At 39.0% G+C, this 17,706-nt stretch overlaps 1 protein-coding gene across 9 annotated transcripts in view; it reads right to left on the reverse strand.

Annotated features, from left to right (window-relative positions):
- Positions 1 to 1,129: 1,129 nt before the first annotated feature.
- The window catches only part of CCSER2 (coiled-coil serine rich protein 2), a 47,541-nt gene continuing 30,964 nt past the window's right edge, over positions 1,130 to 17,706 (reverse strand). For 4 of the 9 annotated variants that reach the window (XM_033148833.1, XM_033148831.1, XM_033148832.1 and 1 more), the window contains 3 exons: positions 13,515 to 13,599; positions 9,232 to 9,290; positions 1,130 to 2,001 (listed from right to left, as the gene is read on the reverse strand). In XM_033148833.1, coding sequence (XP_033004724.1) covers positions 1,192 to 2,001; positions 9,232 to 9,290; positions 13,515 to 13,599 — 954 coding nt within the window. In that variant the 3' untranslated portion in view covers positions 1,130 to 1,191. Of the gene's footprint in view, positions 2,002 to 9,231; positions 9,291 to 9,637; positions 9,678 to 13,514; positions 13,600 to 17,706 lie in introns of all 9 variants that reach the window. The other 5 variants (XM_033148835.1, XM_033148834.1, XM_033148839.1 and 2 more) reach the window with 4 other exon arrangements.

A 17,706-nucleotide genomic window follows, 5' to 3' on the forward strand; every position in this document is an offset into this window, starting at 1 on the left:
GCTAATGTAAGTTACAGGTATATCTTTACACTTCATTGTGCCATAAATATTTAAACTACAACCATCTTCATACAGAGTATCTAAGAGTGTTTTTTTCTCATTTACCAGTCATTTTCTACCCCTCATTCAATACCTAGGAACTAGCCACAAATGCAATATTATTAATCTCTGAAAGAGTACCAGTTCTGTTCTTATGACTCCACAAGATTTCCCAAAGTGTGTCTGTGTACTTTAAAAATATTTCCTTAAAAAACAAGCTTTTATTATGAAAAATAATTTTCAAATCCCTACATTTATGGCAAAGGTTTGTGCAAACATTTCAAGTTGGGTTCGTAAGACTTGCAACAGCAACATAAATTAATAAATAATGTTACAATTAAGTTAAATCTTAACATGAAAGTTATGTTGCAAAAATCCACAACTCAGGTGTCATGGAGTCATTATTCCCAGTCACAGCACATACCATTTTACAACTATCTGCATGAAAAGGTTTTGGATGGATTGTTTAAAATTTAACTAATATCCATTTCACCCTGTGAAATTTTGTTTGCCACTTGTGAACAGTGAAATATAAATTCAAAAAGTAAATACAGCAATTTGGGATCCTCCTGGCATAAAATAAAAACCCCAATTCAACACCAAATATACATCATTTAGACAGTCTTGGGTTCATTGTTGTAAATAAATAGGAGCATTTTGCATAGGTCTCTGAGATACAGAGTCAGAATTATGGCTGAGATTGAAGATAAAAAACTAATTTATCACTTATAGTTGATGGCAGAGCCAAACGTGTATCCATAACCACCTAACATTCAGTGGTCCAAACTACTAAGGGTTGGATTTCCAGCAAGCAGCCTGTCCTCCTCAAACAAATGGTGCATTACTCTTAGCAACCAGTAGCCATTTCAAACTTTAGTATTAAGCCAAACAATCTTCAAAGGGGACAAATGGGCAATGCAATCAATGGATAGCACAGACTTTTGTAAACCATATTTTGAAGGGATGATGCACATTTCTAAATGGCACAAAATCAAGAGAGATTAGACTATAACAGTTAACTACCAAAAGAACTGAAGCATTCAGTGCATGCATGCTTTTGATGAAGATTCTTGACTGAGACAAGAAAGGGTGAGAGTAAGCAGCTTTACAATACAGGACATTGAGATGTTCATATGCAAGTCATGATTTCAATTATGTCTTTGGTTTAGGGAGGCGGGAATGCCGATTAGGAGCCACACAGTCACCAGAATGAATGTTTGAATCTTGATTCTGCATGTTTTCTTTTGCTTGTATTAGTTGCCTTGAGTGGTTTGTCTTTGACCAGGTATTCTGAGATTCAGGAGGCATCATGATTTTTGGATTTGTCATTTGCTTGGGCCTAAAGGAAATCGTTGGAGGACGAAGCTTTGAGATTTTCTGGCTCTTGTGACTCAGATCAGACTGACTGGATGCCAGCTGCAGTTGTGTTGGGTAGCTTGGCGGCAGCTGTTCAGGCTCCTTTGAAGCAGAAGAGCCATCTGCAGATGCTGCTGCAACCGTTACTGGAGGAGGCACTAAAGCATTCTGCTTCGGAGTCTTGGTGGCTCTTGAACTCTTTGGCGCTGAAGCCTGGTTTGTCCGTGAGCAATTGTTTTTTAGAACTAATTTGGTCTGCACTTCTTGAGTATTTACTTGGGAAGCTGAGTGAGAAGAGGGATGCGAATGTAGTGTATTAAATTTTCTACCAGACAGTTCTTTAGGTTTCTCTCTAACTTTTATATTCTTGGTGGAATGTGCATTCTCCTCTGACTTTCTTACATTTAACTGTGTATTTAAAGTGCTCAGTTCATTTAGGCTATTGGTGAAGGAGCCATCTGCAGCATTTTGAGATTCATGGCCAGCACTTTTCTTTTGGTCTTCTGTTGGTTCACTGTGGGCCCCGATGTGTGACGTTTTTATTAATTTTCCCTGGGCGAGGTCTGTGAAACTGGGAAGGTGGCTGGAAGGCTGTAGTACTTGAGGCTATAGGAGAGAGAGTTACATGCCAACAATTAGGTAAAAATCAGTTAATATAAATGAAAGACACACTGATCTGTTAGGGCAATTTGAAATCCAGCTTTCCCCTCAAAAGTTTACATTTGAAAAACAGGTGAAACACATTCCAGACATCTGCAACAAAAGAATAAAATCCAGCAATCTCAAATAAATTGTGCAACACAGGGGGAAAATTATTGACTCAATTGTAGCAGGAAAAATAGCCAGATCAAACAATAAAAACACACACATACTATTGTAGCAAAAGGAATGTTAATGCCCAAGAAATGGTAAGCAAATTTAATGGCACACACATGTAAATGAGAAGTTACAACTATAATTTCCTATTAAGTGCTCATATGCTACAACTATGAATAAAATTCTTAAGGTTTTATTATATAAGGTGGGGAGGGGAAACCCTTTCTTCTGTTGAGGGCTGCTTTACCTTTGAGGTAACCTAAAGGGGCCACAAGTCAACTGTAGGTAAGGCCAAGTTTCTCTCCTGGCTCCCTGACGGCTCAATGGGCTGCCAGCAGATGAACTTGTCAAAGGTCAAGTTGTTGTCAAAGGTCTGAACTGAGAGCTTGCAGAATGTTTTTGCAACTAGGGCAAGAGCTGCATACCCGCCATTGACATAAGGAATTTGCTGCACCTTTTTTCTTTTTCTTTTTGAAATAACACTTTGCAATGCATTGCAAACAATTTTTTCAAGAAACAGATGAATTGAAGGTTTGATTATAAAGCTAGAGATTAAAAGGAGAGATTTTTAATTAAGTCACTGCATAATACGATTATACAGAATGAACCCTGAGTTTAGGAACATTATATTGCAATTGCTACACCTGAGAAAATGATGTAAATATACAACAAAGAACTCATATCTAAGTGAAAGAGCATGAGCTTTGTGTGCAATAGCCACATTCATACTGTCTCAATCTAAATGAACACAGGTAGCAAGGTTGGAGATCTTTGCCTGAGACCTCAAAAAACTACCACCTGTCAGAGCAGACAGAACTGGGTGAGATAAAGCAGTTTATTATGTTTGCTGCATGTTATGTATAGGTTCATCTCATTTTACCAATGGAATTTCGGGCACTTAAAAAAAACCTACCCCACACAAATGCTTACCGGTACTTCTGTATGAAATATCAATGTGCTCCTCCCTCTCCCATAACTTTAGAAAGTGAAATACCTGGAGACTATAGTTTGGAGTACCCTGGCCCCCCACAAGATCAACACACTGCAAATTACTGGAACATACTGACTATCCAGGCCCAGTTTTCTACATAAATACCTAAGTTGGAATGTATCAAGAGCTAGTCAAAGACCAGGACCACACACAACTGTAAGCCACTGGCTTATTGCAAATGTGGAAGTTCCTGGAAAAGATATTTCTGCTGCTTTGCTGCTTCCCCTGTCCTGCTGTGCTGCTCTGAGCTTTTTTATGGTTTGGCTTAGTGTGTAATCAGAACCAGGGTTTATAGTTTGTCTCACTCCAGACAAACCATTGAGTCTAGGTTCAGATGACATGCCAAACTAGTTGTGGGGAACTAGATCTAGTCAGTGGGTCAGATGCTTACCTCTCTCACCCTTCATGTAGCATTTTCCTTTGCCCACATGGTCTGACATCAAACCACGTGAGCAAAGGCACAGTGCTTTGCAAGCACCACTGATCAGTTGATTGTCAGTGGTTTCAAAGGCATAGGGCTTTGCAAGTGCTGTTGACCGGTGGTGCCTACAAACCCAATTTCAGCAGAGAGCTGTACCTTTACCTGCCACACACTTTGTGCTATAGATGACATCAGGGGTAGGGCATGTGAGCATGGCTTAACCAAAACAGCCTGGTGGGCCAAATGTGGAAGCTCAATGGGTCTGATTAGGCCTGTGGGGCAGAGATTTCCCCACTGTGGCTTAGTTCACAGGAGAACAGTAGGACTGGGGGAGTAAAGTGAACCTGATCTCCTCTCCAAGGCCTTACTCATTCATGCCAAGCTTTGTTTTAGCTTAGCGTCAACTGCAAACTGAGCCAGTGCGACATATTAAACCACAAATGTAAAAATGGCATTACAATGATCATTATGTCAACACTGTGGGTAGATACAGCTCTCTATATGTTAGGACTAGGTTGCTAGCCTATTTTTGTTCTCAATGAATTTCTGTATAGCAATCCTGGCTTTGTAGATGTGATGTTAGATGACATACCACTGTTGCATGACTGTAGTCACTTTGTGCAGGGCTGAAGGGAAGACTACAATGTTTTGTGGGGGGGGGTGGCAGGGAGAAAGAAGACCACATAGCTTCCTAGAAAAGCTAGTTTTAAAAGCAGGTACAAAGTGACCCAAAATAAAGTAATATAATTAGTAACAGGGAAAAAAGAGTGTGACTGCAAGATATATGCATGGATAACAGCTTATACCAGAATCAAGCTAGGAGGATTCCCATACACTACAGCAAGAGGGAGGAAAGCAAAACTCAAGCAGGTAATCAAAATGCAACATACAAATGCTGTACTTTTTTCAGGTCAGCAATCATCCAGTGATCAGGTTGAAGAAGCACTTTTAGAACATTCTGCTTCCTTCCTAAAACCCCTCTGGATGATGATCATCATCAGGGATCTAGGAGGCCACCATGTGTTAGTGAGATAGAGTGTGAGCACAATTCTACACTGCAGTACATCATCACAACCATCCAAACCTCAGTAATTTTTTACAAGCTTCACCATCTTATTTTGACTGAAACAAAAGTGAAAATAACTTTTTCTCAACAAGCCAGTATTTATGGTGCAGAGTGAAGCACAAGTTTCCTTATCAGTAGCTCCCCAACTGTACTCTTTTATTGCTTAGGGGAGCTGCCTGGGGACTTGACCAGAAGGTGCAGGTTGCCTCAAATGAATACATCCACATATTCTGCATGTGATTAAGTGTATCTCCCTGGGCCAGAGATGCTTTAAGTGGTCTTCAAACTGCCCAGTCCTGGAGATTCATGACTGGGTAAGGTATAACATTTGTCAACTTTGCTAGGCAGATCTATTTGCAAAGTAATGAAATTCCTTTTTGCTATACGAAAACAACATATTGTGTCCTTGTGTGTGTTTCCATACACACACACCTCCTGTAGTCATGGAAACCCCTTCTCCTTTCTTCACTGCACTCTAGGACTGCTTTTGTATTGTAGAAATCTAACTACAGACAGCCATTGCAAAGTCTCCTTTACAAAATGAGAATTCTATTGACACAAATGTTTTAATATTCTAAGGTTGCAATCCTTGGCACATTTATCTGACAGTAAATACCCGGTACCACTTTACTATAAAACCTACTTCTGAGCAGATATGCACTTGACTGTTCTGTTAATGATTTTCTATATGTACCAAGAAATGCAGGAACAAATATTCCAGGACCTTAAATATTTCCAAACTATCAACATTTCTTAACAATTTATTTTGTAATATTTACTCATTTCTTTATATTTATTCGCTTCTTGTATTTCCCAGCAGTCCATCATTTCTGACCATATGCCCCAGTATACATACTGGCAACTCAAGGAAATGAAAATATATTACTACTAGAAGAAGGCATACAAGTGCCAGGTACCATAATGTGGTATGGAGAAAATCCACCTGCAAATCCTACCCCTTGCCTAAAATTCTTTCATTTTCTCTCATGGGTCCAGTGCCTACCTATAATCTTTTTGATGTTCTACTTCTTCATCTTTATAAATTGTATGACCACCTTTGCTCTTCTACATTTCCTCCAGCACCTAGAGTTGCTCTCAACATAAACAATTTGAAGATTTGAACATTAAATATGATTTATTAATTTCCTAGTCTCAGGGCAGCTACACACCACAAATACAGTATGTAAACTAGGTGTTTTCCACAACAATGTTGACAACCTAAGTGTGTATATGTGTCTAAGCAATCTTGACAGAACCCCGACTTCCATGTGTGCATGTCATCTAAACTGCTGCAGGAGACTCCAAAGTTACACCGAGGTACATGCAACACTGTGTGTAGGAGTACTTAACATTCCACAGTTTACTATTTTAGGAGATGGAAAGGGAGAAAAGAAATGGTTAACAGAAAAGGACATGCAGAAGAGCCAGAAAGGTTGTCCTGGCTTGTATCTGCCATGACATCTCCAAACTGTCAAAGTGGAGAAGCATGGCAGTGGATGATGAAGACAAAAAGGGATAATTCAGTGCTTTACTGTGCAGATCCTTTCTCCATTTCTACCATTTCCGAAGATTACCTTCCAATTATGCATTTAAAAAAATCACTAGTTAGTAATCATTGCAGTGCATCTTTTCACTAATACATTAATGTAGCGGGCTGTGCCCTGTGACTTAACAGAAGAGCACTCCAGACCCTAAGGATTCCCCTCATTTGCACAAGCAAAGTATCAACACCTTTCTATGGCCTACTCAAATTAATAGGCTGCATCCTATATTTTCCTTATTTCCTGTTTCTTATACTGTAATTCAGCATTCCCCAATTTATGATGTTAGGCCTCAGTTTCTACCAGTTCCATCCAACATAGCCAAAAGTAAGGGTAATGCGAGCTGAGAATCTAACTACATCTGAAATGCAGCACACTAGAGAAGACTGCAATAACCCAATCCCCACTACACTGTGGCACTGCCACTGCATTAATGCATTTCTCCTTATGCTCACAGTTCTTTGAATCAGTTTGCTTTATCAACTGGGGTCACTTTCGTAGTAAAAGGTCCCTAAATCTGCCATCTGGCCAAAGTAGAAAATTTAATTCCCCTGCAGGTAGGGCACACAGAAATCTTTTCCCAATTTGTCATATGGAGCCAAGATTAGAGGTACAATGCAGACAGAACAGCTAGAAATTCCACAAAATAGATTTCAAGGACTTCTATGCCAGAAGTTTGAATTAGGATGGAATTGAAATTTATAGCTAAAAAGTTCTGAATCCTTATGTAGTATTAAAAGCCTCCTAAAATGGATAATACCTTATTAGCAAAGCAGAATCAAATCCAGAAACTTAATTTCAATGCCAAATTTAGGATCATTCCGCAATATCTAAAAAATCAATATAAAAAATATAGAAAATCCTTCCAGTAGCACCTTAGAGAGCAACTAAGTTTGTTCTTGGTATGAGCTTACACTGAAACAGAAGTCACCAGACCCTTATATATAGTGAGAGGGTGGGGAGGGGTATACTCAGGAGGGTGGTGGGAATGGGTGATTGGCTGATAGGTGTGGTAAACCTGTTGACGACTGTTAACGACTGCAATTGGTCTTAAAGGAAAAAGCAAGGGGTGAGAAGGTTAAAAATAGCTTTGTCATGTATAATGAGATAAGAATCCAATGTCTCTATTAAGACCAGGTCTCTCCATGGTTTTTAAGTTTGGTAATGAGTTGCAATTCAGCAACTTCTCTTTCCAGTCTATTTCTGAAATTCCTTTGTAAAAGACAGCTACTTTGAGATCTTGTATAGAATGTCCTGGGAGACTGAAGTGTTCTCCTACTGGTTTCTCTCTTTTGTGATTCCTGATGTCAGATTTATGTCCATTTATCCTTTGGCGTAGGATAATCAATGTCAGGTTAAAAAAAACAACCTACACACACACACCTTATCATAGCTAAATTAAGAAAACATTTATCTAAAAGATGGAAAGAGTTTGCTCTGAATCTTCATTTAAAAAACGCTCCACATTCTTTTCAGGTATTAACATGGTTTGTCCTGCATAAAACATTTCTCATATTGGCCACTTTGGATAATCTTACATTAACAATAAGCAGAGATATCATTAGCCTTTCACCCATCCATGCAGTAAAGTCAGGAAGTCTTTAATTAACAAGGGTCTTCAGTTTCTGCCTCCATATTCTTTCCTCCTCCATCATGGCCTATCGTAATGGAAGGGCCAATGAAGAACATGTCATCATAAAGAGGAATGAAGGAGCTGCCTTTGTGGGTACAAGTCTTGTTCATATCTTGGCTCAATCATCCAGAATATGATAATCTGAATATGCCTACTGATATTCCAAATCATGTCTATTTGATATGAGGAATGGGATCAGAAAATTCCTTGTTTTCAATTTGTTGAGCTCAGCTGATCAAAAACATTTGTTTTATGTACTTTTATTACTGGCATTTATACTGAATCCAGAAGGAAATTTGCTAAGTTACGGTATTATTGAATGGTTTGGCCACTTTTAATAACCTTAGTTGAAAGATGCACCTTCTGTCTAAGCAAGAGAAATATGTTTACATATTCAAAATTACAGTATTTTCTATAATCACAATAAATAGGCCATTTATTGAAACAAATGCTATCAACTGTAAAAATCTGCATAGGCATTAATATGTGGTTTCCAGTGTATGAAATGCCTATGTACTACTAGTTTGTTTTAATTTAGGTCTAGTTTTATTTAAGCCTGAGTTTTCATTAACTTTCAGTTACAGAAGTATTTCAATAAGCTAATTGGTTAAGTAAATTGACTGGCTGGCTATACATGTATAGTCTGAAGTATATTGAAACTGCATGGCTGAGATGAAATTGGAGAGGGACTTTTACAAACACTTTCATCCACTACAAAAAGCAGCCTGCTTTGTAGCACTCGTAAAAAAATTGCTGCAGGGGAAGGGGGCAAACACGTTAATTTGTTTTATGGAGCAAATGTCAAAGAAACAGAAGACATATCTCCATTGCCAGGTTCCCCTCTAAAGCTCTACTTTCACCCTTAAGTTGTTCACCAGCAAACACCTGGTACAGACCTAACTGAAATGTGTATGATAGCTACTTGTTTAAACTGTTTTGTGGAGCTTTCCATTAATGTGGCAAATATGAAACTAATGCTGCTTGACAGGAGACGTTGTGTGTCAGCTCCCAATTTAAATTTAAATTCCACCATGAACTCATTAGGAAGCATTAAGTAATCACTCTTCCAACCGTATCCCCATCTCAGTTTGTAATATGGACGTAATAACAGCCTCTTACAAGGGTGTTATAAGGATTAATGAAAACTCATATGCAATGTTGTGTGCACAAAGAAAAGCACTATATGTTTATTGTGCTGTAGAATACTTCCAAAGCTGTCTAACCAAGGAAGCTGATTATGACAACGTATTAAACACCAATTGTGCCTTGGGATATTGCCAACAGGTATTATTACAGTAAATATAGGTTCTAGAAATTATCCATTTCCGGATTTCTCTAGATGTTCTAGTATAAAGGATACACACATACCCTGCCACAATATAGCAGCATCCTGTGAAGGCTGGTTCTACATGAGTTGTCGCAGGGTGCTCAATAGCAGAAAATCAATGAAGAGAATTGCCACATAAGACACACACAGTAAACTGGAAATTACTTCAAATGTTTTGCAATTTTGCATACAACTTAATGCCACTCAGTAAGGTGCAGAAAAATACAGGCATGAAAATGTGATTCTCTTGCTTATAACAAAGGTGAGATGAAACATTTACTTTGATTTCATTAAGAACTACCCAACAGCCTTTTCCTATTAATGTTGTGAGGTATGGCGAAAACAAGACAACTCTGCATGCACAACTTTGACATGCATGCACCATGCAGGCAGCAAACACAATAGTGAAGAAGTGGAAGGAGGAATAAATCTGAAGTTGTACTGTACCACGCTTTATCATAGAAGTAATGGACTAATTCCTCAACTCCTTGCCAATAGCAAAATGGAAAGCAGAGACAAGAAAAAGACAAGGACAGTGGTGTCAGAGGACCAAGACGCAACAATGAGCAATTGCCATGACCAAAGAGTACCCTCTCTTTCATTACATGGTTGTGTATATGAACCTATTGAGGAAAGCTTTTGTTCCAATGTACTAAAGCAGGTCTTTTACATAAAGCATGTATATCCCTGAATCTTAAGAACAAATCTATGCCAACTTTTCAAAGGACAAAACTGACTTGGCACCTAATTTCTACTCACCTTTATCAGGAACTCAGCATTGACTCTAATTATGATAATTTGAAGGATTACACCGAAATTCCTGCTTATCATATTGTTTTGAAGGCCTTATTTGTCTATATCAGATGTAGGAAACCTGTGCACCTCCAGATGTTGTTATATTCCAGCTCCCATCATCCTCACCATTGGTCATGTTGGCTGGGGCTGATAGGGGTTGCCACCCAACAACATCCAGAGGGCCACACATTGCCTGCCCCTGGTCTGTAGTCTATCATTAATGTTCAAAAGGTATTATGTGATACACATAAGCTCATATTCCTTTTGGCTTTCCCTTACCCAAAAATGAGTCAGGGTATTTCCACAGCTCATAATCTCCTAAATCCACAACTACTCTGCCCAACCCCTAGCTGGTTTTGCACAAGTTTCTATCCTGAAATTATGCCAAATTTGTTTCACTTACTTCCACCATCCTGACTCCATATATGTATGATTGTTCCTTTGATCATGAAACTAATCAGCACTTCTATGACTGTTCACATACCAAAGACTCTACAGAGAAGCTTCCAGGCAACTGGGTATGAGGGATTGAAGTTTACCAGTCTAGATGGGGGATGGGTGAGCCTCCAGTCAGGGGCGTAGCAAGGGGGGACGGTCCGCCCTGGGTTCCATAATGGAGGGGGTGACAAATTACAAAGGAACAATTTTTTTTTGAAAATGCCTGCTCCAAAGGTCTTATCTTACTATACTAGGGATTATATAGCTATATATGAAATTTCATGCATATCGGTTAATATCTTGACACTCCTCCACCAAAATAGCTGTTCACTTAGCTGTTCACTTGGCTGTTTTCCTATGTCATTAGGCTGAAATATCAGTTCAGGGAGCACTTACTGTTCCCAACCCTAACCCTGTGGAAAGCCATCTAATTAGACTTTAATTTGATTTTGAGATGTTTTTAGGGGGTAATTTAATGATTGTTTGATTTTATACCAATGTTATGTATCTGATGTTAGCCACCCTGAGCCCGACTTCGGCCGGGGAGGGTGGGATATAAATAAAAGTTTTTTATTGTTGTTGTTATTATTATTCCTTTGTAAGAAAATATGAAATAACGTAAAACCATTTTTGTGGGGGGGGGAATCAATGGGGGGGGGGGTTGACAAAAAAATTCCACACCAGGTACCACCTGACCTTCCTATGCCTCTGGGGGGGGTGACAATTTTTTTTTGCCCCCGGGTACTAATTTACATTGCTACACCCCTGCCTCGAGTCCCTTCATGTCTTGTTGGATTCCAATCCCATCAGCCATGGATGTTTGAAGTTGGAGTCCAAAAACATGTGGAAGGTCACAAGTTTACCACACCTTGTCTAGACACATAAGCGGCTTCCTATGCTGCTGTTCCACACTCCTGCTGCTGCTGCACCACGGACAAATCAAGCGAGAATTAGGATTGTCGTTTCATCTGAACCCAGGTTTGGACCTGTTTCTCTCAAACAAACTTTAAGCAGTGAGCAAAGAACAAGCCTTGGTTACTACTTGTGATTTGTTTGAAGGAAACAAACTATGAGCCCAGATTTGGACAACACAAAAAGCAAACAGGTTTGTTTTAAATTAGGAATCGGAAAACATTTTCAGCCTGAAAACTATACTGCCATCTGGACAACCTTCTGGGAGTGGGGACCACATGCTAGTGCTGGGAAGGCAAAAGTGGGTACTTCCTTTCTACAGTAGGTTAGTTTCTACACATGCTCACATACCTCTCTTTGTCCATCCAGACAAAAAAAGGGTCATTATCAGCATTCAAGGACACATTCCAGCCAAGCAAAAACTCTAAATGTGAATGTGAATGAAGGCCAGTTAGGCATGTAGTTTGGGGAAACAGTGTTGTTGGGGAGTGGGCTTTACCCAGAGAGAGTACCAAGGTCTGGGCAGAGGCCAGTAGGGCTGCATTTGGCCCCTGGGCCATAGGTGCTCCATCCTGTTTCAAACTTTGGCTTAATGTGATGTGTGAACCAGGCTAGTAAGTGCATTCCACTGAACTCTTTCATATTACTTATTTCTCTGATTTTCTAGCCCTAAGCAACTTTCACTGCACAGCTCATAGCACTGAAAATTAATGAACCACCAAATATGGAAGATATACTAAGATCATAAGGAGCATCCTGTTGGACCACAACAGAAATCTATCTAACCCAAACACTGCGAGAAGATGTGTCCATGCAAATTCAGCTAAGCAGCCAAAGTACTTCCTCGTCCAAGTGTAGTCCAGTATAATGGAAACTAGGCATTCATTTGGGAATGACCCTTTACCTCAGGGGTCATGGATTTGAGCCACATGTTGGGAATGTAGTACATCCGTGTGTTGCTATTTAGAACAAGGGCATGTCCACAGCAGGAACTGCATATAGCAAAGTCCAAATACCAGGGAAAGGGTCAAATAATGCCAGTTCACAGTTCCAATTCTGCCCACAATATAAAATAGGAGCAGGTTCTTGCTCTGTTCAAAAGAGAGCATATATCTATATATCTATATATCTATATCTATATCTACACACACACACACACTTACCAGTTAGTATTCAGTCTTGGTTTAGTTCCCAAATAGCATTCTCACAACATACGTAGCCCTTTAGTTATCATCATTCTATATTCTTAAGAACATTGCCGAAGACCTTAATTTCTGCCCATACTTAATTTATTTAGCAGCATCTAACTGAAGCTGAGAATACAAATTCTCAAACTACTAAAAAAAACTATGTCACCACTCAACTTTTAATAAAATTGATTGGAATACATCCTTACTTTGCAAATCAGCTTTCTGGGGTACGGATAATTTAAAACGCAAAAAAAAAAAAAATCTGCCATAAGCAAATGAAAATGTTTACACAAACAAGGTAGCCACTTTATATTACCCCTGAAATAATTAGTGTTTCACAATATATCAGTTTTACTAGTTTTCTACTCTATTTTACTACAGTACAAATCAACAAATTTATCTTTTCTATTGTGCATAAAGAATATCCCATTTTAGATCAAGCTGTTGCTAGTTAATGATTAATATTAATAAATCATGCATTGCTGGAAAGGCCACTTCTTCCTTAATTTGTTACATTGGCACATTGCTGATTGAGAGATCTCTTAGAAAAGCTTCATAGCTGAAAGAGAAGTTTAATTTTCCAAATATAGCAATGTGTCACATACTGTTATCAAAGTATGACTTGTATGAACACATCTCCACAAATATCAAACAAATATATTTGGATGAGCATACATGCTGATAACATGAACAAATGGGACAAACACGCACTTTAAAAGCCATGGAAGGGTGGAGAACAAGCAAACTTCCAGGATAGATGAAATAAAGGTTTCAGGTAGCTTTTAAGATCTATTATTAAACCATTTGATGAAGCTGTTAAGTTGCAGTTATATTGTTAAGTGAAAGAGGTGCTGAGGTTAGACCATAGACTCGCATGTGTCTTATGTTTTTGCTTGAAAGAACAGAATGCTACACAATGAACAGTGCGTGCAAAGGGGAAACTGCTACTGGAGCACAGTGAGGGATATGAGTGAGAAGTACAGACTCACTCTGTCTGCGTTGCGGTGGAACAGTCCGAGGGATGCCCTGGAATGAGCCCTGCCAGGGAGAGAAGGAAGGAGCAGAATACCCACCCTGTGCAGAGAAAGATGGGGGAGAAAGAATAATAAAAAAGAGAACGGAGAGGGGGCAAACAGCACCAAAAGCCACATTGTTCCTCTTACTAAGAACAAGTACTTTTAAATCTGAAATAATTCAAAAGGTCAGCAAGGTTTGTGAAAGCTTGATTCTGGAAAATATTTGAAGGAAAAATTGGCTTTAGGTATTTGAAATGTATTTATTAAATGCAACACCAAGTCAATCAAGACAAGAATAGCCTTTTTATATACATTTTTAAATTGTTTCAGAGTACCTGGTGGAAGTAAGTGGTTTGTTTATCAAATTCTAATTTATTATAAAGATCAGCAAAGACGTCCAAAGAACAGGGAAGGCTTTAAAAGTGTGTGCCTTTCAAACCTGAAAAGATTATAGCAAGGAACTTGGGGTAGATTCTCTATTGCCTGCATACCTCAAGATCTTTGAAAGATGTTTTAATGAAACACCACACTTTACACCTGGGATGAGATGTTAAGTCTGACGTACACAAATAATTAAAGGTAAAGGGACCCCTGACCATTAGGTCCAGTCGTGTCCAACTCTGGGGTTGCGGCGCTCATCTCGCGTTACTGGCCGAGGGAGCCAGCGTACATGACAAAGCCAAGGCGAGCATGACAAAGCCGCTTCTGGCAAACGAGAGCAGCGCACGGAAAAGCCGTTTACCTTCCCACCGGAGCGGTACCTATTTATCTACGTTCACTTTTTGATGTGCTTTCGAACTGCTAGGTGGGCAGGAGCTGGGACCAAGCAATGGGAGCTCACCCCATTGCGGGGATTCGACCCGCCGACCTTCTGATCGGCAAGCCCTAGGCTCTGTGGTTTAAGAAATAAATAATTACAACTCACAAAATCCTATCAGCATAAACACAAGACAATACACTAATTAAGATGGCTTACTGAAAATGTGAAATTCTTAGAAGTCCTGGGTAAATAGAAATAGTTGGGTTGGCACCCAAAGGGCAGAATAGATCCTAGGTGCACTCCCTCTCTCGGTCATCACCTTTGTCCAACATTAGAACACCTGAAGAGGAGTGTTGGTAGATATCTGAATTTGTGGGCAGGGTGATGCTGAGAAAGGAGCTTTAGCGTCAACATGAACAACTCAAACTGGGTTTGAAAATCAAATGGTGGTTAGTGAAGCTCTTTTGATACTGATGGGAGATGTCTCTAATGAGATGCCCTGGTTAACAGTCTCATAGTACAGTGTCTATCTGTAGTTTGCAAACCATCTTTTAAGGATAGCCCCATATATAATACATTCAGACTAACAAAAATGTTATCAGAGCATGGATAATTGCAATTGAGTGCATGCTTGGATTTTAGGTTTGTTTCAGACTGTAAAAAGATGTAGCTCCAAAAAAGCTTAAATAGTTTAAGAAGCAGCTAAAAACTAGCCATGGCAATTGCCTTTTATTGCAGCCACTGCATAAAACAGTTGCCACGTGAAGGCCAATTCATGCATCCTCTGGGCAGTAATCATAATGTGAACACCAGTCTCCATTTTAACTTAGAAAAAGGGGTCCCTGGTTTGTTTGTCTCAATGCTAATAAATAGAGAAATGCTGTTTTGAGGATAGTGAAACCATGTCCTTTCAATTTGTTCTGCAGCAGGTGCACACAGGCATGAATCCTGAGTAACTCGGTCTTTTAAAAATGCATTTGGCAGCCATAATAGGACTTGCTCTCAAATAATATGCATAGGACTGCAACTTTAAAAAGAGTGGACAGATTTTGCTAAGTTGATACATAGGGAATTGTGGTCATTATATTGTGGTGGGGGTTATACACACACTACATTTAAATAAAATCTGACTTATATAGTTAGTTAGCTAGATAGATAGAGGGAAAATTTCAGGTGAGACTCAATTCTTAAAACAGCTCTATAACCTGCATGTGTGGATTCTATATATTATGCTGAGCTCCAGAAAACAAAAGCTTGCAAAACAAGTAGAATATTCAGCAACGGTTGCTTGACGTTACATGAGATATTGGTGATACTTTTGATAACATACAATGAACGATACAATGTTATGAAGAATAGACAATATAGTATTGCAAAACAGTTATGTAAATATCCATTGGTTTGGTTGCCTATATGAAGAATCAACTCTGAGCAACCTTTGCATAACATTTCTTCCTTTTCTACAAGGCTGCAGTAAATATATGGTAGTTTGGTTGCACATCAGCAATCCATAGTTAAACATATGAAAGAATAAAAGTCCCCCCCCCCCCGCCCACTGATAGACTGCAAACGATCACTTCTTCCTTTGGCTGAACCCCTAGCACATAACTTGCACTCTTCTGAATCTTTTTGAAAACCAGCTATTAACCCTGAAGGTTTTTCTTTAATAAATTACAGCAATGAAGTACACATATGGTGACATTATAAAGCTGCTAGCATGCCTGCCCTCCCATCTCTCTTGTGTAATATTTATGTGAGAGATGAATTAACAGCTGTAATTCCTAAAGTAATGCTTTAACCTTATTGCAGAGAGGGTGTAGAAAGGAAGTTTTAAAAATGGGCTTAAATGTTCCCCTCTATCGTAAGCTGCGGAGCTTGCCTACCTATTTGTGGAAACATAAAGCTGCTGCATTCTTTTTTCTCCACCCTTGACAACTAATGGGGGAGGAAAACTGAAAATTAACTGTGGGCAGAGCCAGAAGTAGCACAACTCAGGGATAGGTTGCAGATTTAGATACATCACCATCGTGCCTGCCCTGAAAACTGCAGCAACAGAAGCTCTGTAGTTGATTTGATAAAACACAAGTCCTTCCTTTTGAAGCAAGTGTCCAGTCTACCCCTATTAAAATGAAAGGGAAAGTGACACTACCACACACTTTGGGCTAATTAGGGTCCATTTTATCCCTAGCAACTTCTATCATCATAAATTAATGCCCCCCAGTGTGTGTGTGTGTGTGTGTGTCTGTGTGTGTGTGTAGTTACACACCACTTCAAGAATGGTTCCCCTATTTTTAAAACAAATTATTACAGCACACTGCAGAATACCATTAGACCAGTGTTTTTCAACCTTTTTTGGGCAAGGGCACACTTGTTTTATGAAAAAAATCACGAGGCACACCACCATTAGAAAATGTTAAAAAAATTAACTCTGTGCCTATATTGACTATATATAAAGTAATTCTCTTGAATAGGAATCAAATAAACACAATTTTTCCCACGGCACACCAGGCAACATCTCGCGGCACACTAGTGTGCCGCGGAACAGTGGTTGAAAAACACTGCATTAGACCACAAAAGTCAATTTTACCGCAGAGGTTTAATTCTGTTCCAAGCTGATTTTTATCTTGAAAGAAAAGTTACTTAGTGCAAACTTACAACACTTATATTTTATATTTGGGGTGGGGTGGGGTAAGCAGTGTGCCAATACTCTTCTAATTTCCGGATTCAGCAAATGTTAAAATCTAAGCAAGGATTCAAATTCCTGGAATAGTCAGGTTAGCTTTCTGGTGATAGCTCTAAGTATGGGTTCATTAAGGAAGTCGCTCTGTGTAGCAGATGTGTGTAGTTAGTAAGATAAAGACAGAGTTGAGAGTTGAGTTTTATGTGTGTAAGTTAGAAGCTGGAGGAAGAAGTATGCCTGATTTCTGTAAATAAACCATACATCATAAAGACACCGCAGTCTCTGCTGTTCCTCATTCTGAAGGAAACATGAACCTGGGTGCCTGGAAACCCTGGAATCTCACACCGCTCTGGGATTGAAGTGGCATGCAACTGGGTGGGTGGGTGGAATATTAGGAGAAACATTCAACCCCTTTCATTATTTACTATGGGCCCAGTATTTCAGCTAGTCATTTTTTTATTTTTTATTTGTTTCTGTTCTTCTATAGGAAAATGACAGTTATTTCTAATAATACTTCTTGTTTTTGTTTTTATTATGCATTTTGTGTATTTATGCTGTGATTTTATGCTGTGAAACACTCTGAGATCTTTGGATGAAGGGCATTAAACAAATTTTAAAAATAAATAAATTAAACAAAATTATTCAATGAGGGTCTCAACAGGTCAACTAAAACATGCCTATATCTATCTGTATGATGAATTAGTTTCAAATGAAAATAGTAAGAA

The sequence above is a fragment of the Lacerta agilis genome, chromosome 5, assembly GCF_009819535.1.
Source record: "Lacerta agilis isolate rLacAgi1 chromosome 5, rLacAgi1.pri, whole genome shotgun sequence".
Lineage (NCBI taxonomy): Eukaryota > Metazoa > Chordata > Lepidosauria > Squamata > Lacertidae > Lacerta > Lacerta agilis.